We start from the raw sequence: 25,674 nt of genomic DNA on the forward strand, positions 1-25,674 counted from the left end.
AGCTCCACATTGGGTGTAGAGATTGAGTTTTTTTAAATTAATTAATTAATTTATTTATTTTTAAAAAGATTTTATTTATTTATTTGACAGAGAGCAAGACAGCCCGCGAGAGAGGGAACACAAGCAGGGGGAGTGGGAGAGGAAGAAGCAGGCTCCCAGCAGAGCAGGGAGCCCGATGTGGGGCTCGATCCCAGAACTCTGGGGTCACACCCCCAGCCGAAGGCAGACACTTAATGACTGAGCCACCCAGGTGCCCCGAGATTACATTTTTAAAAAAGATATTTTGATCTCTACCAGACCACTAGTTCCTACTGCTTAATGATAATCTGTTTCATTCATCTTTTTTGTTTTTCAATTATGTTTTGTTTTGCTTTTTTAAGTAATTTCTATACCCAGCGTGGGGCTCAAATTCATGAGCCCTGAGATCAAGTGTCACATGCTACTAACTGAGCCAGCTAGGTGCCCCTGTGTTATTCATCCTTTATCCCCTAGATGGGACTATGGCTGGGTTGATGGGGTGGTATATTGGCTTTAGTGATGGTAGTAGTGGTCCTATTATCAGTTAATTGTACGTGCTAGGATTTATAGGGAAGTTTGGTCCTGCCCCTGAGTGATTAATGTGATGGGGACATGCCTCTCATTTTTGCTGTTACCACCAGGTGGTAAAAGTCCTTGAAGATAAGCTTTAAATTACGTTGAAAAACAAACAGGCCCAAAATGAAGTCACCTGTGCTAAGCCCCACATCAACAAACCAAGACTTAATATCTAACCTAATTGCAGTTTCAGCCTTTCCCAGGACTGTGACCTTTAACCAGTTGGTCTGGAATTTCTTGGCCAGCACTTGTAAGGCAGCAGCCTGGTAGACTCCTGCCTTTCCCCAAAGTTGGGCGACTCTGCCTAAAATAATCCTTTTTTTTGCTATGACTTCCTTGTCTTACCCCCTTTCTGCCTTTAAAAACCTTCCGTTTTGTACAGCTCCTCGGAGCTCCTTTCTCTTCACCTGCTGGGATGCTGCCCTATTCATGAATCATTGAATAAAGCCAATTAGAACTTCAAATCCACTCAGGTGAATTTTGTTTTACAGTAATCAGATTGGCCACTTCCTTTCCTCTGGGCGGGGAGTTGGGATGGAGGATTCTTTTGGAGAGAAGTTTGAAGTCTGCTTCTGTATGGAAACCTGAAGATAAAAGTTCATGGATATGTGTAAGACTGATGAATCACAGACCTGTACCCCTGAATAATACATTATATGTTACTTAAAAGAAAAAAAAAAAGAGTTCATGGATAGGCACCCCCAGGGCCCTCTAACTGCCCAGCAATACTGCAGAACTTGGGAAATGCAAGAAGACTACCTTCATACCAGATCTGAAATCATTCCAGGGTCTTCCAGATCAGCTTCTTGCCCATTTTTCTCTAAATGGGAAGATGGCCAGCCTGATGGCCTTTTAGGTTTCTTTAAGTTTGGGGTATCTGAAACACCGCCAAGGGTATACCTGGAATACTCATTTGGAGGAAGGCACCCTTACTTCACCAGAAGACCCCCTGCTCCGGACTGTGACGGGACTTCCACGGGTCCTAGGTACAGTCTTTCCTCCCCTCGTCCTTATTAGCACGCCCTTGGCTCTGCTTCTGGTTGCTCCCTTTCTGTAAACTCCGGGACCTGTTGAGGACCATTGGGCTGTCAATGCGCCTGCGCACGGGGGCCTGGTGGCTGCAGTGGCCGGGCTGCCTGGCCCCAAGGTCTGAGCTGTCAGTACGCCTGCGCGAGAGGCCAGTAGGCTGGCAGTGCTGAGCGGACTCGTCCTCAGCGACCGGCGGTCAGTGCGCCTGCGCGCGGTCCAAGCGCCGCGGTTCTTGACTGTGCTGTGCCGGGTGCTGGCTGTAGCCATGCAGGGAGCGGATTCGGATCAGCCCTTCAAGCGGCCCCGATGCGATAGCAGCCCCCAAACCCCGCCAAACATCCGTTCCGCGGCGGCGGAGAGGTCCCCGGGCCCCGAACTCCGCCCAAATCACCAGACCTGGGGCCCGGAGCAGGTGTGCTGCTTCCTAAAGCGCAGTGGCTTCAGTGATCCCCGACTGCTGGACCGCTTCCGAGGTAGCAGGGCTAGAGGGCTGAGGGGCCGGGGGACCGCGGCCCGAGGCGGAGACTGCGGGCCTGAGGAGAGGGCGCCCTGGGGGAGTGAGCTGGGGGCCTCAAAGAGGACCCGAAGCGGGGAAGGGAGATTTGCTCGGGGAGGTACCGAAGGGGGTGGACCTGAGGCGCCGAGCCAGGGTTGACCTGAGGCGGAGAACGGAAACCTGAGGCGGAGAGCCCTCCTGAGCAGGGGCCCTGAAGCGGGGAAGGGAGACCTGCACCGGGAGGCACCCGCAGGGGTGGACCTGAAGCGGGGGGCGCCTTGGGAGGAATGACCTGCGGCTGAGAACGGAAACCTGAGGCGGGGAGGAGAGACCACGCGCGGGGAGGTACAGAGGGGCGCCCAGGAGTGCACCCTGAGATGGAGGAAGGAGAAATGGGGATTCTGGGGTTGGGGACCCGCTGGAAGAAAGCCGACTTTGGGGACTGTGAACTTGGGTGGGGCACCTGGTCTGAAGCTGGTGGGTTTCTTCGGGAACTTGCCACCGCAGCGCCAGAAAGGCGAGACTCGGTTCCTTTTCTTAGTTAGAAGAACGTGTTCCCCGGACCTGTCATTCAGGCACACCGGGCTCAGGAGACCTCTCCGTGCTACTACTGCAGCTCCTTGAACACTTGCCACCTTAGAGTATGTGCTGCTGCTTTCAAGTTTCTGTTTCCTCCCATCATCTCTCAAGGCGGGGTTTTCCTAAGGGAGAGGGGACGTTTTGTTAATCCCTGAACCCCCATTGCCTTACCATAGCATCCCAGTAGGGCTCACTATGTTTGTTGACTGTACTTGTAGAGCTTGGTAATGTTTATGTTTTACTCTCCAAAATCAGTTTCCCCAGTTAAATCTGAACACGGATGGTTCAGCTGACCACTGAACTTCCAGCAGTCCACAACTTGGCCACATCACATGGGGAGATGTGTGGGTTGTGAGTTTTGAGCAACTGGCTCAAGTTCAAGCATCCATCCACTTGAAATCTACTCAACTTCCCCTAATGGATATGAAGCTTAACCTCTCTCTGTCTTATCCTCTGAAGTGTTCTATAGGAAGGTGGTATCGTTTACAAATTTAGTAAACTTCTGCAGTTATGGGGTGGAGTCCCATTTGTCTAGGGTTGGAGGAACTTTAGCTGTTTAAAGACTTTAAAAAAACAGCTTGATGGTGTCGCTAATTGTACTTCTCTTTTCTCCTCTCCCCTTTGGTTTTCCTCCACTCTGGATGGAATTTTTCTCTGAATAGCAATAGGTGGGGATGAAGTCGTTTTATATTTTCTGTCTCCAAAATATGATTGACTATGTTGTTGGCTCTCTGTTTCAGTGGTGTTTGGGTTTTTTGTTGTGTTTTTTGTTTGTTTGTTTGTTTGTTTGAGGGAGAGAGACAGAGACAGAAATAGTACCAGAGAGCATGAGTGGGGAGGAGAGGGAGAAGCAGGCTCCTTGCTCAATGGGGCTTGATCCCAGGACGAATCCAAATTGAAAGAAATAAAAAAGTATATGCTGTAAATATTGAAACCATTTTATCTTTTTTTCCCCTCCCTTTTCTTCCAAAGAAAATAATATCACAGGTTTAACACTGCTCCGTCTTAATGAGTCTGATCTTGAAAGTCTTGGGATAAGGTAAGAATGATAAAGTTCACCTTGTAGCCAAGCATACTTATGACCTTTTTATTCACCTCTGAGGGACAAAGCCTATGATCACTGATATTAACCATCCTCATTTTAAACCTACAGAGTGTTTTAAAACAGAATCCCCTGCCTGCTGTTTAACACAGTGTTTTTGTTTGCTTGGTTTTACTGTGCAAATCCTGTGTTTAATATTGCTAATGATTCCTATTTTAAAAATTTTGCTGACAAGCCTTCATGAAGTTTTAGTGATCAACTTTTTACTCTCAAGTTCAGAATAATTGGATTATATGCACCATAAAACATGTAAGAACTGATGGGGAAAATGTTGGCAAGAAAAATCAAGGCTGCAGCCTTATCTTAAACATATTTCTAGGTCTCCCTAAAGCTGTCTCAAGACTGAAATGTATACCTGGTATTAGATTTAAAGGTACAATCCAAAGTAGTTTGGCCCTTTTTTGGTTGTATGATTCGAGACAAGTAATTTAACTCTTCAGTTTCTACACCTGTCAAGTGGAAAATAATAATGAGACAATGTACATAAAGCGATTAGCATGTTGGCCCTTAATAAAATGTAGGTAAAGATCCCCTATATAAGGCTGGAGGTTGCAGGGTCTAGATTAGTGTGGATCCACTTTAAAGATCACAAATGAGGAGCAAATATTTAAATATTCCTTAAAATGGAGACTTTGTGGGTTGGTTGGTTTGTTTTTTAGAGAATTGGCAACAGTGGTTAAATAAGGTTTTTTCCTTCTGGAATTCCATTTAGCTAAATGTTGTTTGTGGTAACAGTAACCAAAGAATCAAAACAAAGGATTATACTGAATGACTTCATGCACTATTGTTTAGTAGTTGATAATAGAAGTAGATTGTGAGAAAAGATCACCTTAGGACGTTTACCTGAATTTTAATAAATGTCCATTGGATCAGAATCTTTAAGAGTCTCATCTTGCCTTTTTCATAATCATATTTCAGCCCCCTCAGTCCCCTCAAAGTCCCCCTTACTACTTATTTCTTAGATACAATAGTTGCTATTTTAAGTGAACTGAATTTGCTCTAATAGAGTCTTGCTTTTAAAGAGAACCATTTATTTTGTGGACACAAGTACTACTGATTTATTCAACAAATATTTATGGAGGGCCCACTGAATGTTAGGAATTTTTTCTAGGAACTTGGGGGACATGAGTGAACAAAACAGAATTTCAATTGAACATTATCTGGCACACCTTGTTACCCACCTTATAACTCTGAGGTGGATTCTGTAGGAATTTTCAGGGCTGTGTTTTCCTATACAGCAGCCAATAGTTCCATGTTTAAATTAATTAAAATTAAAAGTTTCAGTTCCTCACCTAGACATATTTCAAGTGCTCAATAGCCACTTATGGCTAGTGGCTACCATGTTGGACAGGGCAGATATAGAACATTTCCATTATGGCAAAATTCTGCTGTCTAGAGCTGCCTTTGAAGATCCCAGTAGGATCGGTCAAAGTTGTTAACAGTGGTACAAGTTCAACCAATTTATTAAATCCCCTCCTTTCCTGTGTGTAAGCTCTTGTCCCAGACTCTGCTTTCTAGGGGGACTCCAGTTTAGACAAGTACTTAAATTTTCTCAAGTTTATGATCAACTGTTGATTTAAAAGGTTTTTCTAAGAAGTAAGAAACATTGGTACATTAAATGTACATATCAGTTGTAAGAAATTTTAGAATTCAGAAATGATGAAATACAGAAATAAAATCTTACTGTAGTCTAACTATGGCCTGTGATTAAAGATTTATTTATTTTTTTTAGAGAGAGAGAGCGTATCCGCATGCATGGTGGGGGAAAGGAGCAGAGGGAGAGGTGGAGAAACAGGATCCCTGCTGAGCATGGAGCCCCACACGGGACTGGATCTCACCAACCTGAGATTATACTTGAGCTGAGATCATGACCTGAGCTGAAATCAGGAGTCGGAGGCTCAACCGACAGAGACACTGAGGCCTCCCCCCTGCCCATGACTACTTTAAATTTTTGTTTAAAGTACTTTTTATTTTGGGGTGCCTGGGTGGCACAGTTGGTTGGGCCTCCGACTCCTGATTTCAGCTCAGTCGTGATCTAGGGGTCATGGGATCCAGCCCATGCTGGGCTCCACACTCAGCAGGGAGTCTGCTTGAGGGTTCTCTCCTTCTCCCTCTGCCCCTTCCCCCACTCACATTCAGGGGCTCTCTCCCCCTTTTTCTAGAATAAATAAATAAATCTTCAAAAATATATATATAATACTGTATTTTTTATAGCCTTTGTTAAAACAAAAAAAACCTCTAGGTTTTGGTTGGCTATTTTTATATACTTTAATCAGTGATTTCTTTTTTTTTTTTTAAAGATTTTATTTATTTATTTGACAGAGATAGAGACAGCCAGCGAGAGAGGGAACACAAGCAGGGGGAGTGGGAGAGGAAGAAGCAGGCTCATAGCGGAGGAGCCTGATGTGGGGCTCGATCCCACAACGCCAGGATCATGCCCTGAGCCGAAGGCAGACGCTTAACCGCTGTGCCACCCAGGCGCCCCTAATCAGTGATTTCTTTGTGAATAGTTTCTTTTTGGGTTTTATTAAATGATGAATATTGAGTATTAGTTCAGGAAATTATTGGGCAGTGAGATTGGTTTAGGTTTGGTATCTTATGCTATGACTCTTGGTTATAATCAACTATGCAGCAATACTTAACCTGACTCAGTTTTAGATCACCTATAAGTACTTCTCCAAGCTTGGCCTTTCCCTGTGCTTGTTACATCAACCTGATGAGGATGATAGGGGAATAGGAAAACACAAGGTATGCTGCTTTATGATTTATCAGCTGTAATAATGCTTCTGTGTATGCCAAGAAAATCATTCTTAGATTTTGTAGTCATCATGAGTCTTAGAGTACAATGTTGTGGCCAATTGTAGTGATTCTGACTCTAAGTCTATCAGCAGTTTGAGCACAAGATTTATTTTCCAGTCTAATTAGCTAGTAGATTAGTAGATTCTGCCCCTTTGCCTGCTGCTTCTGTTAATAATTAGTCAGGTGTCAAGCTAACTTGCTTGCACCAATAAGTGTAAATGACCCAGGATAATGAAGTACAGGAGTTTGAACTGTTTATGTTAAATCCTATTAAATTTATTTATTCAAACCAGAGCATTATGAGGGATTACTGACAAAGGAAGATGGGTACAAGTAAAGGTAAAACTTCATCTAGATTTGATTTGTGCTTGAGTCATACCTAGTACGCCCATTTTTCCTGTGCTGTGGTTAAGAACATTTATGTACTAAAAAAGGTTGAGTGATTTTTTTTTCCCCCAAGGTCACACAGATTCTGTGTACAGATGTGAACCAGTTCTGATTTCAAAGTCCTTTTTTATTCTCACTGTGCTCTACTTCAGAGTCCTGCCTTGAGCCATGCAATTTCAGGGTTGTGAGAGAAGATGCCGACTTCAGTTAGATTAAAATAAGTTTGAAGTATCAGTTGAGGACTCAGTAGAGACATAGAAGATGTTGAAGTCTGAGTTACCAAGGGCAGAAGCCTAAAGGAGAGTTTCTAGGGGGGTGTATGTTTGGATTATTAATTGTTCCTTTTAATCTGACTTCTCATTATTTTAATGTAGATAATTTAGAGCTGATTATATACTATTATATACTCTAGGGATTATTATTAAGCAAATAATGATAGATTTACTTATGCTGTTATAATTTTAGTACCTTGGGCGACAGAAAGAAGCTGCATAATTATATCCAACAACTGAGTGAAATTCATGTTGATTCAATGAAGGTAAGAGCAATCAGAGTTTATCATATTTTTTTAATATGAAGTGATATAACTTAGAATGAACACATGTAGAATTCATTTTACTTATATTTTTTAAAAGATTTTATTTATTTGAGGAGAGAGAGAGCACATGCACACACACACAAGCTGGGGGAGGGACAGAGAGAGAGAGAGAGAACCTCAAGCAGACTCCTCACTAAGGGCAGAGCCAGATGCATGGTTCGATACCAGGTCCCTGAGATTATGACCTGAGCCGAAATTAAGAGCTGGATGCTCGGGGCTCCTGGGTGGCACAGCGGTTAAGTGTCTGCCTTCGGCTCAGGGCGTGATCATGGCGTTATGGGTTCGAGCCCCACATCAGGCTCCTCCAGTATGAGCCTGCTTCTTCCTCTCCCACTCCCCCTGCTTGTGTTTCCTCTCTCGCTGGCTGTCTCTATCTCTGTAAAATAAATAAATAAAATCTTTAAAAAAAAAAAAAGAGTTGGATGCTCAACTGACAGAGCCACCCAGGTGCTCCTATAGAATTAATTTTATTTATTTATTTATTTATTTATTTATTTATTTATTTATTTATTTATTTATTTATTTATTTGACAGAGAGACAGCCAGTGAGGGAGGGAACACAAGCAGGGGGAGTGGGAGAGGAAGAAGCAGGCTCCCAGAAGAGCATGGAGCCCGATGTGGGGCTCAATCCCAGAACCCTGGGATCACGCCCTGAGCCAAAGGCAGACGCTTAACGACTGAGCCACCCAAGAGCCCCTATAGAATTAATTTTAAAAAGGAAAAAAAAAATTCATTTTTAAAAAGAATGGAAGGAAGTCTGCTTCTCAGTAATAGGATTGTGGTTGATTTTGATACTTCCAAGCAGCATTTTCTTTTTTCTCTTTTTCTTTTTATTATTATTTTTTTTAGAGGGTGAGAGAGAGAGAGAGTGCACACATGTACTGGTTGGGGGAGGAGGGGCAGAGGGAGATAATCTTCAGCAGGCTTCACACCCAGCTTGGGCCCCTGAGCTGAAATCGAGAGTTGGGCTTTTTTTTTTTTTTTTTTTAAAGATTTTATTTATTTATTTGACAGAGACAGCCAGTGAGAGAGGGAACACAAGCAGGGGGGAGTGGGAGAAGAAGAAGCAGGCTCTCAGCAGAGAAGCCTGATGTGGGGCTCGATCCCAGAATGCTGGGATCACGCCCTGAGCCGAAGGCAGACGCTTAACGACTGCGCCACCCAGGCGCCCTGAGAGTTGGACTCTTAACCCATTGAGCTACCCAGGCGCCCCACAAACTGCATTTTCTAAATTAAGCACAGAATATTTACATCAAAAGAAAAACTAAAATATATTAAGCATACAGAAAAGTGTAAGTAGACTACTACCCAACTTGTTAAATCTTTTTTTTTTTAAGATTTTATTTTTTTTCAAAAGAGAGAGAGAGAGCATGTACAAGCGGGGGAAGGGGGTGCAGAGGGAGAAGCAGACTTCCTGCTGAGCAGTGAGTCCGATGTAGGACTTGGTTCCAGGACCCTGGGATCATGACCTGAGCCGAAGGCAGATGCTTAGCCAACTAAGCCACCCAGGCGCCCTTAAACTTTTCATTTTACATAACACTTTTGAGAATCATCCACATCGACACACGTAGCTCCACTTTCCCCTCAGTCACAGAATAACTTTTGAAGTTGTACTGAATTTTCATGTCAATTCCGGTAAACTTTTGTGTCAAATATTAGTCCAAAGGATAGATATATTCCTAAAGTTTAATTTATCAATAGTTGTTTATTTCTCATCTCCTAGCTCCTCTAGACCTTAAAGGCCCTGTTTTTCAGACTCAGTGTCCCAAGAATCATTTTAACAAGTGGTCAACTGCCTAGCTTCCATCCCAGAAATTCTGATTGTGGGAATTTACAGTAAGCCCAGTAATGTGCATTTTCCACAAACTCTTTGCGATGATTCTAATATCATAATTAAAGAAATGTTTCTTGGGGTGCCGGGCTGGCTCAGTCAGTAAAGCATGCCACTCTTGTCCTTGGGATTGTGACTTCAAGCCCCATGTTGGATGTAGAGACTACTTTTAAAAGAATAATAAATGAATTAAAAAAAACTTGAAATGTGTCTTGATTGGTTGGTAACAGAAATTGTACCTTATTGTTTACCCTTTTGACATCTATAGATTAAGAATACTTAGTTTCAGGGGCGCCTGGGTGGCTCAATGGTTAAGCGTCTGCCTTCAGCTCAGGGCATGATCCCGGCGTTCTGGGATCGAGCCCCACATCAGGCTTCTCCCCTGGAAGTCTGCTTCTTCCTCTCCCACTCCCCCTGCTTGTGTTCCCTCTCTCGCTGGCTGTCTCTATCTCTGTCAAATGAATAAATAAAATCTTAAAAAAAAAAAAAAAAAGAATACTTAGTTTCAGACCTGGATGAAGGTGGAGGTTATCTCATTCCCCTTTTCCACCCTTTTGCATGATCATCATTTATATTTTTCATCAGTGGTGTTTTATGTATTTTTACACCATTCAAGTTATCTAAGATCCCTATGAGAATACATATTTCAATTTTACTTTTCCTTGTTAGCCTGCTTATTGTCCATTGAAAATCATGTTTGAAAAAAATTTTCTTTAAGATTTTATTTTTTAAATTAATTAATTATTTATTTTTTAAAGATTTTATTTTAGGCAATCTCTACACCCAAGGTGGGGCTCGAACTTACAACCCCAAGATCAAGAGTCATGTGCTTGGGATGAGTGGGTGGCTCAGTTGACTAAGTGTCTGACTCTTGATTTTGGCTCAGGTCATTCTCAGGGTCCTGAGATTGAGCTTTACTGCTAGGCGTGGAGCCCACTTAAGATTCCCTCTCTCCCTCTGCTGTCCCCGCCCACTTGCATGTGCGTGTGCACATGCGCACATGCTCACTCTCTTTCTCTCTCAAAAAAAAAGTTGCATGCTCTGAGCCAGCCAAAAAAATAAATTATTTATTTATTTTTAAAGATTTTATTTATTTATTAGAGAGAGAGAGTGCACGTGAGCTAGAGGGAGAGGGAAAGAGAATCTGAAGCTGACTGCACTGAGCACAGAGCCCAACAAAGGGCTTGATCCCATGACAATGAGATCATTACCTGTCCCAAACTGACTGAGCAACCCAGGTGCCCCCTGCCTTTTTTTTTAAGATTTTATTTTTAAGTAATCTCTACACTCAAAATGGGTCTTGAACTCACAACCCCAAATCAAGAGCCACATGCTCCATGGACTGAGCCAGCCAGGTGCCCCATGTTTGAAAATATTTAATGAATGTGTTTAGTTCAGTCCTACAATAATTTTACAGGCCAAGTAGTGGTTTTTACAGCAAGTATTTTGTTTGAAGAATAATCAAATCCTAGCCCTTTCTGAAAAAGTTTCCTCATATTAAAATGCTTCATTCTTTTCATGAAAATTTAAATAGAGTGATCACTTATCGAAGATAATATTTAACAATTTTGTCCTGTAGTTGGAAAACAGTTGCTATCCTGTAATCTATTTTGTCTTTCATGAGAAGGGCAGCATAGGGTGTCCTCTTCAGAAAGGGCATAAATAAGTTTTCTTAAGTAGGTGAGATCATCTCAGATGATCTCTGTGACCCCATTTCACAGTTACAATTTACAACAAAATATTTTTGAGGTTATATTCAAGACAGCAGTTCCATTTGCTCACTTCTGTTCTGTTTTTCATCAGAAACAGGAAACTGTCTAACCACATGTATAAATTATAAATTACAGTTATTGAGAACAGATTTTAAATTTACTAAGTACTTTAGTCAGTGAGTCATTGGATAGCAGTGAAATTGATAGCTTATATTTTAGCTTCAGCAGTGCAGCTGAACAAATAATTGATTCCTACTCTAATTTGGTATCCACCTCTTATTCTTTTTTTTTTTTTTTAAGAACAGCTTTAGTGAGATATAGATATAATTCACATAGCTCACGATTCAATCACTTAAAGTCTACAAGTTGAGGCTCCTGGCTGGCTCAGTCGGTAGAGTGTACAAGTCTCGATCTTGGGGTAATGAGTTCAAGCCCCACGTTGGGCATGAGATTACTTAAAAAAAAAAAAAAGGTTCTTTATGTATTCTGGATACAAGTCCCTTATCAGATATACAATATGCAAATATTTTCTCCCATTCTCTGGATCATCTTTACTTTCTTGGTGCTATTCTTTAAAGCACAAAAGCTTTTCATTTTGATATAGTCCAGTTTATTTTTTTATAAGTTTTTATTTATTCATTTGACAGAGAGAGAGAAAGAGAGAGAACAAGCAAAGGGAGCAGCAAGCAGAGAGGGAGAAGCTGAGCAGGGAGCCCAACGTGGGGCTCTATCCGAGGACCCTGAGATCATGACCTGAACCAAAGGCTGATGCTTAACCGACTGAGCCACCCAGGCGCCCCTAGTTTTTTTCTTTTTGTTTCTCATGCTTTTGTTATCACATCTAAGAAATCATTGCCTAACCCAAGGTCACAACCTTTTATTCTTGGTTCAGTTTTCTTCATGCTAAATTTAGTTGGCCTCTGAAGCTGGGAATTATGTAACAGCGAGGAGGAGTTATAGTGTTCCACCTAACAGGTGCTAATTTGTGAAATGAATCTTACGTGAGTGAAATGCCTACTTTATGTACTTTCTCTTAATATGTGTTAAATTATAGAATCACCAGCTCTGTATCTTTCTCTGATGGCCCCCTCTCTCTTTTCTCCTGTGTAGAACTGACCACTCCTTTTGTTTCTTTTTCCCCGTTCTCCTTCGCCACTATCTGGACATATATTCTATTATCTTCCCCAGAGGATAGGAATGGTGCCTTACTCATCTCATCCTCAGTGTTTGGCATATATGGAGACACTTCATAGACAATAGGATTGTTTCTTGGCTAGTAACACAATAGAGCATCATATAATCTTTAAAAGTGACAAGTGTAAGGAGTAGTTTATGTTAAATAATACTGGGAGAATAAAAATAACAGATTATAAACACTGATCAAAACACTTTAATATATTCATACTCGTTAAGAGTTGGGAAAAGAATATGAAGTAATATAACTTGAATTACCAAAAAGTTGTTGCCCGACATTAGGGGAATGGTTTAAAAATGTTAGTTCATCATGGAGCACCTAGATGGCTCAGTCATTTAAGCATCCGACTCTCGATTTTGGCTCAGGTCATGATCTAGGGGTTGTGAAATCGAACCTTCTGTCAGGCTCCATGCTTAATGTGGAGTCTGGTTGAGATTCTCCCTGTCCCGCTGCCTCTGCCCCTCCCCGCACTCGCTCACGTTTGCACAGGCATGCACACACACACTCTCTCTCAAAATAAATTTTAAAATCTTTTTTAAAAAGTTCATTAATGAAATGGAGCCATTACAAGGATAATTATTGTGGTGTCTGGCTCAGTCTGTCAGTCTGTAGATCATGCAACTTTTTTTTTTTTTTTTAGTTTTTTTTTTAGCATGCAATTCTTGATCTCAGGTAGTGAGTTCAAGCCCCACATTGGGCATAGAGCTTACTTAAAAAAAAAAAAAGCATAGGGACGCCTAGGTGGCTCAGTCAGTTAAGCCTCTGGCTCTTGATTTCAGCTTAGGTCATGATATCCAGTCATGAAATCAAGCGCCCTATTGGGCTTACACTCAGCGTGGAGTCGCTTGAGGTTCTTGCTTTCCTCTGCCCCTCCCCCCACTCTCGTGTCCACAATCACATGTTCTGTCTCTCTCTAAAATAAATAAATCTTTTTTTTTAAAAGGGATAATTATTAAGATCTGTAAAATGATTAAGTGCTCACGATACATTTTGACATGAAGCATATTATGATATGTTAAAAATGGTTTTCAGTGAGTTCTTTATTTTTTTATTTTTATTTTTTTTAAAGATTTTATTTATCCATTTGAGAGAGAGAGAGAGAGTGCATGGGGGAAGGGGTAGAGGGAAAGGGAGAGAGAGAGAATCTCAAGCAGTCTCCACACCCAGAGTGGAGCCCTATATGGAGCTTGATCCCACAACCCTGAGATCATGACCTGCCAAAACCAAGAGCTGGTCGCTTAACCGACTGAGCCACCCAGGTGCCCCTCTTTATTATTTCTTTTATAAAGTGGCTTAAATTTACTTTGTTTTAACCAGTTATTACACCTGAAATCTTTACAGTGAAGACTTAGACCCTTAGGGGCGCCTGGGTGGCGTAGTCGTTAAGCGTCTGCCTTTGGCTTAGGGCGTGATCCCAGCGTTCTGGGATAGAGCCTCACATCAGGCTTCTCCACTAGGAGCCTGCTTCTTCCTCTCCCACTCCCCCTACTTGTGTTCCCTCTTTCCCTGGCTGTCTCTCTCTGTCAAAATAAATAAATAAAATCTTAAAAAAAAAAAAAAGACTTAGACCCTTAAATGGATTAAAGTAGATTGTAGAATTTTTTTTATGATTTGTAATAACAAGATAGATTCTAGGAGCACCTGCATGGCTCAGTCAGTTAAGCGTCTGACTTTGGCTCAGGTCACGATCTCAGGATCCTGGGATTAAGCCCCACATCCAGTTCCAGGCTCAGCAGGGAGTCTGCTTGTCCCTTTCCCTCTGCCCCTCTTCCCACTCATGTTCTTTCTTTCTCAAATAAATAATAGAAAATATTTTTAAAAATAGATTCTGTTTGAGGTTACATTAATCTTATATAAGGGGAAACGAATAAGCCAATATATGATTTTCTTTCCATTTTACTTAATTTTTTAAAAGATTTTATTTTTAAGTAATCTCTACACCCAATGTGGGGCTCAAACTCACAACCCGATCAAGAGTTGCATGCTCCACTGACTGAGCCAGCAAGGGGCCCCCGATTGTCATATATTTAAAGATTTGGGGGGGCACCTGGGTGGCACAGTCGGTTGAGGATCCTACTCTTGGTTTTGACTCAGGTCATGATCTCAGGGTGGTGAGATCGAGGCCCGAGTTGGGCTCCAAGCTCAGCGTGGAGTCTGCTTAGGACTTTCTCTCTCTCTCCCTCTGCCTCTCCCCTCCCCTCAAATAAATACATAAATCTTTAAAGATTTTGGAACTTTTCTTGTCTGATAAGGACATCCAAAAGGTTGAATTAACAACATTCACGGTGTCTTCTATTCCAGAGATACTTTGACATCATTCTTGGTATATTATTAGAGGTGACTAAACTTGATATAGTTTATTATGGTGATAAAGTGGCTTTATAAGAGTAGGGTGAAAAAAATTAATACCAATTATCAACCATAAATCTAATCTTTGTTAATATGCATACACATTGTTTAACAAAGTTGTAAATTCTAGTCATTACTTGACTCAGGCTGTCAGTATGCAACTTGAATTGAGCTATTTTTAAAGGAAATAATTTTCTTATCACCAGCATCTTCAGATGTTGGACCAGATGACCCCTTTAAGCTTCTTTACAGCGTTGAGCTTCTCTAATTCATATTTTATATATTTCTGTGTATGGGCATGGTACACTTTAACTATAATAGCATCTTTTTTTTTTTTAAGATTTTATTTATTTATTTGACAGAGAGACAGTCAGTGAGAGAGGGAACACAGCAGGGGGAGTGGGAGAGGAAGAAGCAGGCTCCTAGCAGAGGAGCCCGATGTGGGGCTCGATCCCAGAGCACCGGGATCACGCCCTGAGCCGAAGGCAGACGCTTAACAACTGCGCCACCCAGGTGCCCCTAACTATAATAGCATCTTAACATATGGATCTTTGCAGTGACAGTTTAACAGTAGTCATTTATTTATGTATGTATTTATTTATTTTTAAAGACTTTATTTATTTGAGAGCAAGAGTAAGTGAAAGAGAAAAAGCACAAGCAGAGGGAGGAGCATAGGCAGAGGGAGAAGCAGACTTCCTGCTAAGCAGGGAGCCAGATGCGGGGCTCGTTCCTGGGACTTCGGGATCATGACCCGAGCTGAAGGCAGATACTCAACCCACTGAGCCACCCAGGCACCCCAACAGTAGTCATTTAAAACATATTTGAGGGGCAAGTGGGTGGCTCAAGTCGATTAAGCATCTGACTTTGGCTCAGGTCATGATCTCCAGGTCCCGGGATGGAGCCCTGCATCGGGCTCCCTGCTCAGCAGGAAACCTGCTTCTCTCTCTCTCTCTCTCTCTCTCCCCTTCTCCCTCTGGTCCTCCCTACCACTTGTTCTCTCTCTCTCTCTCTCAAATCTTAAAAAAATAAAATATTTGAGTTCTATGCATCAGGCACTGTGCTGTGTGATGAATTCTGAGAATATGGCAGTAAATGATACGGGCAAGGCTCGTCACCTCCCAGAATTCCATACATTTTTAAGAAACTTCATGGAAAAATTTGAAGCAGTTTGAAAATCATGAATTAGATCATTTATTAAATTCCTTTTTTATTTTATATCTTTCTCTTTAAAAGGCAGTTATGGATAGTTAAGAAAAAAGTATCTTTATTTTTTAAGATTTTATTTATCTTGGTGGGGGGAGTGTGCACACACTGTAGGGAGGGGCAAAGGGAGAGAGAGAATCTTAAGCAGACTCTGCACAGAGCACAAAGCCTGACACAGAGCTCCATCTCACTACCCTAAGATCATGACCTGAGCTGAAACCAAGAGTCAGTCACTTACCCAACTGAGCCACCCAAGTGCACCAAGAAGTATCTTTATTTGAAGAAATATAGAGAGACATTAAATCTTCACCCATATTTAACCCTGTTTAAACTTAGGGTAACAAATAATTGTAAAATGTGTTTTTATTAAGTATAAGTATTTGAGTAATATTAAGTAGTATAGAATTTTATTTTCCTGCCTCAGAGTTCTTATCTATATGATAGGAATCTTCCTTTCTTCTTCACTCCTTCCCTCTCTCCCTAATGGGTAGTTTATAGATACATTTAGGGGGAAAAAATATACACATTGCCTGTAGTAATATGACTTTTATGATCTGAACGAATGTGTTAAATAAGTATGTTTAACTTGAATACAGACTAACTTACAGGCTAATCAAATCATAATAAAAAGATTGAAATACTTATCTTTCTATTATTAGAATCCATTAAGAAGAAGTAAAATATACCCAGATCCAATATACTTGATCTGTCTGGTAGTAAGGTAATGCTATCAATATCTTATTATTTCCTGTAGTCATGTTCTTACTTGAGAACAATTGAATAGCTTTGTGCACTGTAGATAGGAATGGCTGCACAAAAATTTTAGATGAAGTCACATAGTGTTACTGATATTAATTGAAGCATAATTTTCTAGGTAATTAATGATCCTATCCATGGCCACATTGAACTTCACCCTCTCCTCATCCGAATCATCGACACACCTCAGTTTCAGCGGCTTCGATATATCAAACAGCTGGGAGGCAGTTACTACATTTTTCCAGGTGCTTCGCACAATCGATTTGAGCACAGTCTAGGGTAAGAAGGCAGTTTGTGGGGAATTTACAGTTATTGAGTACCTTCCTTATCTCATGAATTGACTGTCTCATCTTATCTTTTAGAGAATAAATAGTTTTACAGAATGGTAATAATATCCATATTTTGTTGATGAGAAAATTGAGGCTTTGATTTACCTTGCTGTATTCTGTTTATTTTATGTGTTCCTATAAGCCAATTCAGATCTTTACTGGAAAGGTAATCGAAGTGTCTATTGACAGGTCACTTGGGTGACCTATTTGTGCTGAAATATTTAAAACCTAGCAGGGTTGGTTACTGATGTAACTAACTTTGTAAGTTTGATTATTTAATTTTCCTGTTTGGTCTTGTACAGAATTGCCTCTGAAAGCAGGTGATTTTCTTCACCTACCAGGAAATTTGTAGATCAGAAAAATATTCACAAGCTTGGAGAAGTGGCACCTCTGTGATGTACAACTAAGTTGAGAATTTGGTCTGCTTTTCCATTATAAAATCTGGAGCCGGGAGAACATGGGCTGGGCTGGGAAGAACCGGACAGTTTTCTAGGTTTTGTGAAGTACTCACACTGTTTTACTTTGTTTTGTTTGTTTGTTTTGAAGCGTTGTTTTTTTGTGGGTTTTTTTTTTTAAGTGTTTTGAATAACAAGAACACAAGCGTCTACTCAAATATGCATTCATTCATCAACACATATTTATTGAAAACTTACTAGGCCCTACCAGACCAACAAGGTAGCAATTGTCTCTAACTTTGTGGAGTTCAGAGTTAAAGGGGAAAAGAAAGATATTGTATTCTCAGGAATTACTCCCAGGGAGAAGTGCTAAAAGTTCATTTAACATTTGTCAGGCACTTTATCTTCAATCTATGTTATAAACATTGCAAAGCCAGAAGTCCTGCTTCTTTGAGAAAAAAAAAAAAAAAAAGATTTGTGCTTAAATACACAGAATATAAAATTTACCACCTAAACCATTTTAAAGTGTACAGTTCAGTAGTGTTAAATATATCCATATTATTGTGCAGCCAAACTCCAGAACCTTTTCATCTTGCAAAACTGAAACTCTAGATCCATTAAATAACAATTCCCATTCTCCTCTCCCTCCAGCCTCTGGTCATCACCATTATACTGTCTATTTCTATTAATTTAACTACTCTAGGTACCTCATATAAGTAATATCCTATAGTTTTTGTCTTTTTGTGACTGGCTCAATTCACTTAGCATAATTTTCTCAAAGTTCATCTATGTTGGAGCATGTGTGAGAATTTATTTTTTAAGACTGAATAATACTCAATTATATGCTTATACCATATTTTGTTTATCCTTCATTTGTGAGTGGGCACTTGGGTTCTTCTACCTCTGGCTATTGTGAATAGTGTTGCTATGAACATGGGTGTGCATGTATCTCTTTGAGACCCTGTTTTCAGTGTTTTGGGTATATACCCAGAGTGGAACTGCTGGATCATACAGTAATTCTATTTTTAATTTTTTGATGAGCCACTATATTGTTTTTCATAGTGGCTGCTACGAAATTATACATTCCCAACAACAGTGCATAAGTGTTCTAATTTCTCCACATCCTAGCCAACATTTGTTATTTTCTTTTTTGGGGTTTTGTTTTGTTTTGTTTTTAAAGATTTTATTTATTTATGTGACAGACAGCCAGTGAGAGAGGGAACACAGTAGGGGGAGTGGGAGAGGAAGAAGCAGGCTCCCAGTGGAGGAGCCTGATGCGGGACTCGATCTGGGAACGCGGGGATCACGCCCTGAGCTGAAGGCAGCCACTTAACGACTGTGCTACCCAGGCGCCCCTGGGGTTTTGTTTTGTTCTGTTTTGTTTGATAATAGCCTTTCTAATGTGTGTGCAGGTGGTATCTCATTGTGGTTTTGATGTTGCATTTCCCTGATGATTACTGATTATGAGCCTGCTTTGGGGATTCTGTTTGCATGTTTCTGCCCAGTTCTGAAACAGACTACTTGACTACTCTGTTAAGTTGCTATAGAGATATGTTAGAACATTTGAGAAACATGTTAAAGTTCTTGAGGTCCAGAAGTATCATTTTTCGAACGGAAGAGTGACTTGATGTTGTTTTCTTGTTTTGCTTACTCCGCAGTGTAGGGTATCTAGCAGGATGTCTGGTTCGTGCACTGCGTGAAAAACAACCGGAGCTGCAGATAAGTGCACGAGATGTGCTCTGTGTTCAGATTGCTGGCCTTTGTCATGATCTCGGTATGCTGTACAAAGAACCAAAGTTGCTCACATAAAGCCATAACATGTTATCTCTCTTTGAAATCAAAAAATCCGATTAACCAAAAGATATACGGAAATAGTGTTTTAATTCTGCAGTTAAGATTAATCTAAATGTGTCATTGCTTCTTCCTAGAGTGATTCATAAGCCCAAAGCATTGCTACTTTTTTTTTTTTTTTGTAGTCTTTCAGTGTATTTCCCACATTACAAATCTTTGCTACAAGTTATGTAAAGGGACTTTCTGATAGTGAGATTTTTTGACTACTGTGTTTAGGAGGATGTGGTTTTACCTTTGTTTTATTCTTCTTGTTGAAAAATTGCCATTTTCTTTCCGTTACTTTATCAAATCCATTCTTCTCGTACCTAGAATACATAATCTGCCCTAGCAGATTAACAACAGATTTAGAGAACTCCTTTTCCTCCCTGACCCATTTGAGGTCTTGGGCCACTTAAATCCAAGTAGAAGAGTATCATCCTTCTTTGAGAAGGAAAGAGAAAAGAGATTGTCTTCTTTTGTTAAAGGAGTTTTTAACCTCATATCTTTATAGTTTATTCCTACCTATTGGAGGAGACTAAGAGTTTGTGTGTGCCCTCAGGGCAGAGAAAGGGAGGTATCTCTGTTTCAAAATAGCTGGATTCTTACAGGGATAGGACACTCTCTTTAGCTTGTCCCCTTGGAGATTTCAGTGGACCAATATCACTCCTAGATGATAAATTTAACAGATTCTAGGTGTTTTGAGAGGGTATCACTGGGAAACCTTTGCCAGTCTCTAGGAGTCTGAGCACTGCATTAATGAGCCTTTTTGTATAGACTGTGATATGCAGAAAGGCCCAGGGCTGGTCCAGGTGGAGGCCCTCTTCAGCCAAGTAACTCATTTCAGGAATTCTGATAATTACAGAGTTTTGTGTCAACAAAGTTCCATATTATTAAATGAGTGGAATGTTAAAAATCACTTATGAATAAGATAAACTAGTGATCTCCACTTTCAGTTGCCCACATCAACAGTAAAAATCCGAGTGTGTATATTTACTATAAAATATATTATGTACATTATAAAATTTACATGAAAAATGTTTTTCAAGGATGAGAGTAGGAAAAAAAGTTACATTATTTTCTTCCTGCACTCCAGTGGATTGTCTTAAAATGACTATTCTAATATATTCAGTCTGAAGATGCCAAAGGTTTTTCCTTAACCTTCCTTTTAGTTACACAGAGCTGTCCTTTCGTCAGATTTATGTAAGCTCTGATGACTCAGAGACCCCTCCAAGGACTTTCCTATATGGTTTTATTTGCTGTTGTCTTGTTTTAGAAAATAGGAAGGAAGGATTTACTTGTCCCTTTTGGTGACGTACTTATAGATTATTAATTTCTGTTGATTTTCAAGTTAAGCTAAAAAATTTAAAAAATAAACAGATTCACATTTGACCAGTTTAGAAGCAATTTTCTTGTTCTGAGGCTGCTTTTGTTTTTAAGGTCATGGGCCATTTTCTCATATGTTTGATGGAAGATTTATTCCACTGGCTCGCCCAAATGTGAAATGGACGGTATGTACCCATATATTCAATAGTTAGTAAAGACTATTTAAGCAACCATTGCTGTGTGATAGTATACTCCCCCATTACAGTGTACGTGTGTGTGTGTGTGTTTGTGTATACGTTTCGTTTGATCTCCCAGTAATCTTTAAGGAAAGAATCATTATCTACATTTTTATAAGTGTAAAGGAACCTGAAGCTCACAGAGGTGTACTGATATACAAAAAATCACAAAGCTTGGGGTGCCTGGCTGGCAGTCAGTTAAGCAAAAGACTCTTGGCTTGGGGCGCCTGGGTGGCACAGCGGTTAAGCGTCTGCCTTCGGCTCAGGGCGTGATCTCAGCGTTATGGGATCGAGCCCTACATCAGGCTCCTCTGCTATGAGCCTGCTTCTTCCTCTCCCACTCCCCCTGCTTGTGTTCCCTCTCTCGCTGGCTGTCTCTATCTCTGTCAAATAAATAAATAAAATCTTAAAAAAAAAAAAGACTCTTGGGTTTCAACTCCTGGTTTCGGCTCAGGTCATGATCTCCTGGTCGTGCGATTGAGCCCCACCTTGCTGAGTGTGCAGTCTGAGATTCCCTCTCTGTCTGCCCCTTCCCCCCCGCTCGCATGCTCTCTCTCAAATTAAATAAATCTTTAAAAAAAAAAAAAATCACAAAGCTGTTAAATGGTAGAGCCAGCACTAGAAAACCAGGTTTTCTAGTGGCTAAATTTTTTTTAAAGATTTTATTTATTTGAGAGAGAGAGAGAGAGAGAGAGAAAGAGACAGAGCACAAGTCGGGTAGAGGGGCAGAGGGAGAGGGAGAAGCAGACTCCCTGCTGAGCAGGAAGCCCGACTCTGGGCTCAGTACCAGGCCAAGGCAGATGCTTAACTGACTGAGCCACCCAGGTGTCCCTCTAGCTGCTAATTGAATGCTCTTACTATTCCATCACTCTACTGAAAAAGTAAATAAATAAAAGGCCAACTACATTTTAACGTAATTTTTTTTTATCATGAAGTAGCCGATACCAGGCAAGTTTCGTCATTTATATTAACTGAACTATTTTATAATTAGGGATATGCAGGTGGCTGACCCATATTTTTGGAATCAATTTTTGAAAAGTGAAGTTACGCTGGCTTCCATTTTTTTTTTTTACCACATTGTATTTCTGGAACCTGGAGTAGAAAAGGATATTAATATATACTGAATGGTTCTTCCATGTCAACCTCTATTTTCTTTCTTTCTTTTTTAAAAAAATATTTTACTTTTCTTAAGTAACATCTACATCCAATGTGGGGCTTGAATTCATGATCCCGAAACCAAGAGTCACATGCTTCACCAACTGAGCCAATAGGTTACCCTATTTTTTTTTCTTTTAAAGGAATAACACATATAGTCAGTCGTACTGATCTTAAGTGTACAGTTCAGTGAATGTTTTTAAAGTTTGTTTGTTTTAAGTAATCTCTACACCTAACATGGGACTCAAACGTGATCAGTAGTTGCACACTCCACCGACTGAGCCAGTCAGGTACCCTGGTTCAGTGAATTTGGCCAGTTGTATACATCCATGTAACCACTACCCAAGTCAGAATATGGAATGTCTTCATCTTCTTAGAAAAATCCCTTATGCCTTTCTCAGTCAATGCCTACTTCTCCCTCATCACCTTCTGAGTCTTACAAACATAGATTAGCTTTGCCTAGTCTTAGATTTAATAGGAGTTAGTATTCCATTGTATGGGTAAGTTGTGATTTGTTTATCCTTTTAACTTTTGATAGAATTTGGGTTGTTTTCACTTTTTGACTATTACAAACGAAGTTGCTATACACATCGCTGTATATGATTTTTGTGGAAAATGTCTTCATTTCTTTTAGGTAAAATGCCTAGAAGTGCCAGATCATAAAGCAGATGCATGTTTACTTTGTAAGACACTCCCCAGACCTCTCCCATATTGTACCATTTTATGCTCCGTCAGCAGTATGGGAGAGTTCCTATTCCATAACCTCATCAACATTTTGGTTTTTAGATTAGCCTGATAAGTGTCAAGTGGTATTTTGATGAGTTTTGATTTTGGGTTTGTTTTTTTATTGACGTTCTTTGATGTACATCGAATACCATTTCCTGTACTTGGTTATCTTTTGTGAAGAGTTCTTTTCAACATTAGCCCATTTAAAAAATGTTATTGTTCGACTTTTAATTGTTGATTTGAGTTATTTTATATATATATATATATATATATATATATATATATATATATATGTATTGTGAAGATTTTTCTTCTGTCTCTAACTTGCCAATTCATTTTTTTTAATGGTGCCTTTTGAAAAACAAATTTTAAATTCTGATGAAGTATTCTGGTTCTTCAACTAAGATGGGTCATTTCTCTGTAGTTTTGCTGCCTTGGGGCCTCATGCTAAAGGCCATAAAAGAACTGGCATATTGTCCAAGGCTTTTGTTCTTCCAAGTGTTAACTTCCTTCTCACATCTGTCTGCTTTTGGTCGTCCACCAGTACCTGTAGGAAGTTGTCCAGACTTAATAGTTGTTTTCTTCAGCAAGACTGATCTAAATAGGATCTATTCAGCCATTTTCACGTCTTTGTATTTATTTTTTAAAGTAGGCTCCACGCCCAACACGGGGCTTGAACTCACAACCCTGAGATCAAGGCACCCCAATTCCCAAGTCTTTGTATTTGAAAATTTGGCCTTTCAGGGGTGTCTGGGTGGCACAGTCTGTTAGGTGTCTGACTCTTGGTTTCGGCTCAGGACCTGATGTCAGGGTCGTGAGATCAACCCCACGTGGGGCTCCTTGCTTGGCACTGAGTTTGCTTGAGATTCTCTTTCTTTCTGCCCCTCCCACTTGTGTTCTCTTTCTCTCTAAAATAAATAAACACATCTTAAAAAAAAAAAATTTGGCCTTTCAGGGGTGCCTGGGTGGCTTAGTCGCTAGAGCATGCGTCTCTTGATCTCATGGTTATGAATTCAAGCCCCACGTTGGCTGTGAAGATTACTTAAATAAATAAACTTTAAAAATTTAAAATAAAAAAAATCTGGCCTTTCAGCTTTTTTAAAAAGGGATTTTATTTATTTTTATGTTTTATGTTTTTTTAAAGATTTATTTATTTATTTTTGAGAGAAAGAGAGTGGAAGGAGGGGCGCAGAGAGAGAATCCCCAAGCAGACCTCTTGCTGAGAGCAGAGCCTAACACAGGGCTTGATCCCACGACCCATGAGATCATGACCCAAGCCGAAACCAAGAGTCAGATGTCTACCTAACTGAGCCACACAGGCATGCCTATTTTTTTATTTTTATTCCTTTTTAATATTTTATTTTTCATCTGACAGAGAGAGAGCATACAAGCAGGGGGAGCTGCAGAGGGAAAGGGAGAAGCAGGCTCTCTGCTGAGCAGGGAGCCCGATACAGAGCTTAATCCCAGGACCCTGGGATCATGACCTGAGCCAAAGACAGACGCTTAACTGACTGAGCCACCCAGGCACCCCTATTTATTTATTTTTATTCTTTTATTTTTATTTATTTATTTTTAGTTTTATTCTTTTAAAGATTTATTTATTTGAGAGAGAGAGAGAGTATGTGAGCAGGGGGAGGGGCACAGGGAGAGGGAGAGGAGCAGGTTCCCTGCTGAGTGTGGAGTCTGGTGCTTGGCTCCATCTCAGGACTCTGAGATCATGACCTGAACCAAAACCAAGAGTCAGACACTTAACCAACTGAGCTACTCACATTTAAGTCCTTGACTCATGTGGATTTATTTTTGTGCATGTGTGTAGTAGAAATCTAAAATCTTTTTAAAAACATGGATGTCTATTGAATAGTTCTTTCTTTCCTTATTGATCTATAACACCATCACCAACATTTATTAACTTTCCATATATGATGAATCTTTCTGGTTTCTGTTCTATACCACACTTTTTTTTTTTTTTTTTAAGATTTATCTATTTATTTGAGAGAAAGAGCGAGCACGGGAGCAGTCGAGGGGCAGAGGGAGAGTGAGACAGAAAATCCCAAGCAGACTCCACGCTGAGTGGGGAGCCCGACACGGGGCTCAATCCCATGACCCCGAGGTCACCCCCCAAGCTGAAATCATGAGTGAGACCCCCAACTACTGACTCACCTAGGCACCCCTATTCCACACTCTCTTAATTATTATTACTTTATAATAAGTCTTGATAGTTGGTAGGACAATCGTTCGCACCCTGTTCTTTTTTTCAGTATCTTTAGCCCTTTGCTCTTCTATTATAAATTTTATAATTACCTCCTTAAAGGTTTTATACATCTTTTGTTATATTTACTCCTAAGTTGCTTATAATTTTCCTTGCTCTTGTCTATACTGTCTTTGTGAGACTTAAATTTTTCTGTATATACACATTTTTTTCGGGGTGCCTGGCTGGCTCGGTCAGTGGAGCATGGGACTCTTGATCTCTGGCTTATGAGTTTGAATCCCATACTGGGTGTAGAGATTACTTAACAAAAATCTTTAAAAAAGTAATGTTTTTTTCTGAACCATTTGAAAGTAAGTTATAGACAAACCCCTTTATTCCTAACTACTTCAGTGGGTATTTCCTAAAAACAAGAACATTCTCTTACATAACCCCAGTACGAGTACCAAAATCAGAAAATTAATATTGATGCTATACTATTCTCTAATTTTTACTTTTTTTTTTCCAAATTGCACCAATTGTCCATATAGAAAAGGAGGAAGAAAACTTTTTTTTCCCTCGCTGATCCATACATACTACTTAGTTATTTCTCTTTACTCTCCTTTGATCTGGAACAAGTCTTCAGTCTTTATCTTTTACGACCTTGTTATTTTTTGAGGAGTACAGTTGAGTTGTTTCTGGAATGTCCCTCAATTTGTCTGATGTTTGCAGTTTTCTGATACATACTGTCAGACTGTATGTTTTTGGCAGAATGCCACATTGTATCTTCTTAGTTTATCACATCAGAGGCACATATAATCTGTTTAGCACAGATGAACAGTGCTGGTGATATTAGCTTTGATCA

At 40.2% G+C, this 25,674-nt stretch overlaps 1 protein-coding gene across 3 annotated transcripts in view; it reads left to right on the forward strand.

Moving 5' to 3' along the window:
• Positions 1 to 1,781: 1,781 nt before the first annotated feature.
• The window catches only part of SAMHD1 (SAM and HD domain containing deoxynucleoside triphosphate triphosphohydrolase 1), a 56,402-nt gene continuing 32,509 nt past the window's right edge, over positions 1,782 to 25,674 (forward strand). Inside the window, exons 1-6 of one of the 3 annotated variants that reach the window (XM_087853602.1) lie at positions 1,782 to 2,096; positions 3,671 to 3,737; positions 7,452 to 7,524; positions 16,749 to 16,909; positions 19,013 to 19,128; positions 20,622 to 20,692. In XM_087853602.1, coding sequence (XP_087709728.1) covers positions 1,889 to 2,096; positions 3,671 to 3,737; positions 7,452 to 7,524; positions 16,749 to 16,909; positions 19,013 to 19,128; positions 20,622 to 20,692 — 696 coding nt within the window. In that variant the 5' untranslated portion in view covers positions 1,782 to 1,888. The remainder of the gene's footprint in view (positions 2,097 to 3,670; positions 3,738 to 7,451; positions 7,525 to 16,748; positions 16,910 to 19,012; positions 19,129 to 20,621; positions 20,693 to 25,674) is intronic. The other 2 variants (XM_045804560.2, XM_045804559.2) reach the window with 2 other exon arrangements.

The sequence above is a fragment of the Ursus americanus genome, chromosome 22 (genome assembly GCF_024610735.1).
Source record: "Ursus americanus isolate L20-20 chromosome 22, mUrsAme1.1.p, whole genome shotgun sequence".
Classification (NCBI taxonomy): Eukaryota; Metazoa; Chordata; class Mammalia; order Carnivora; family Ursidae; genus Ursus; species Ursus americanus.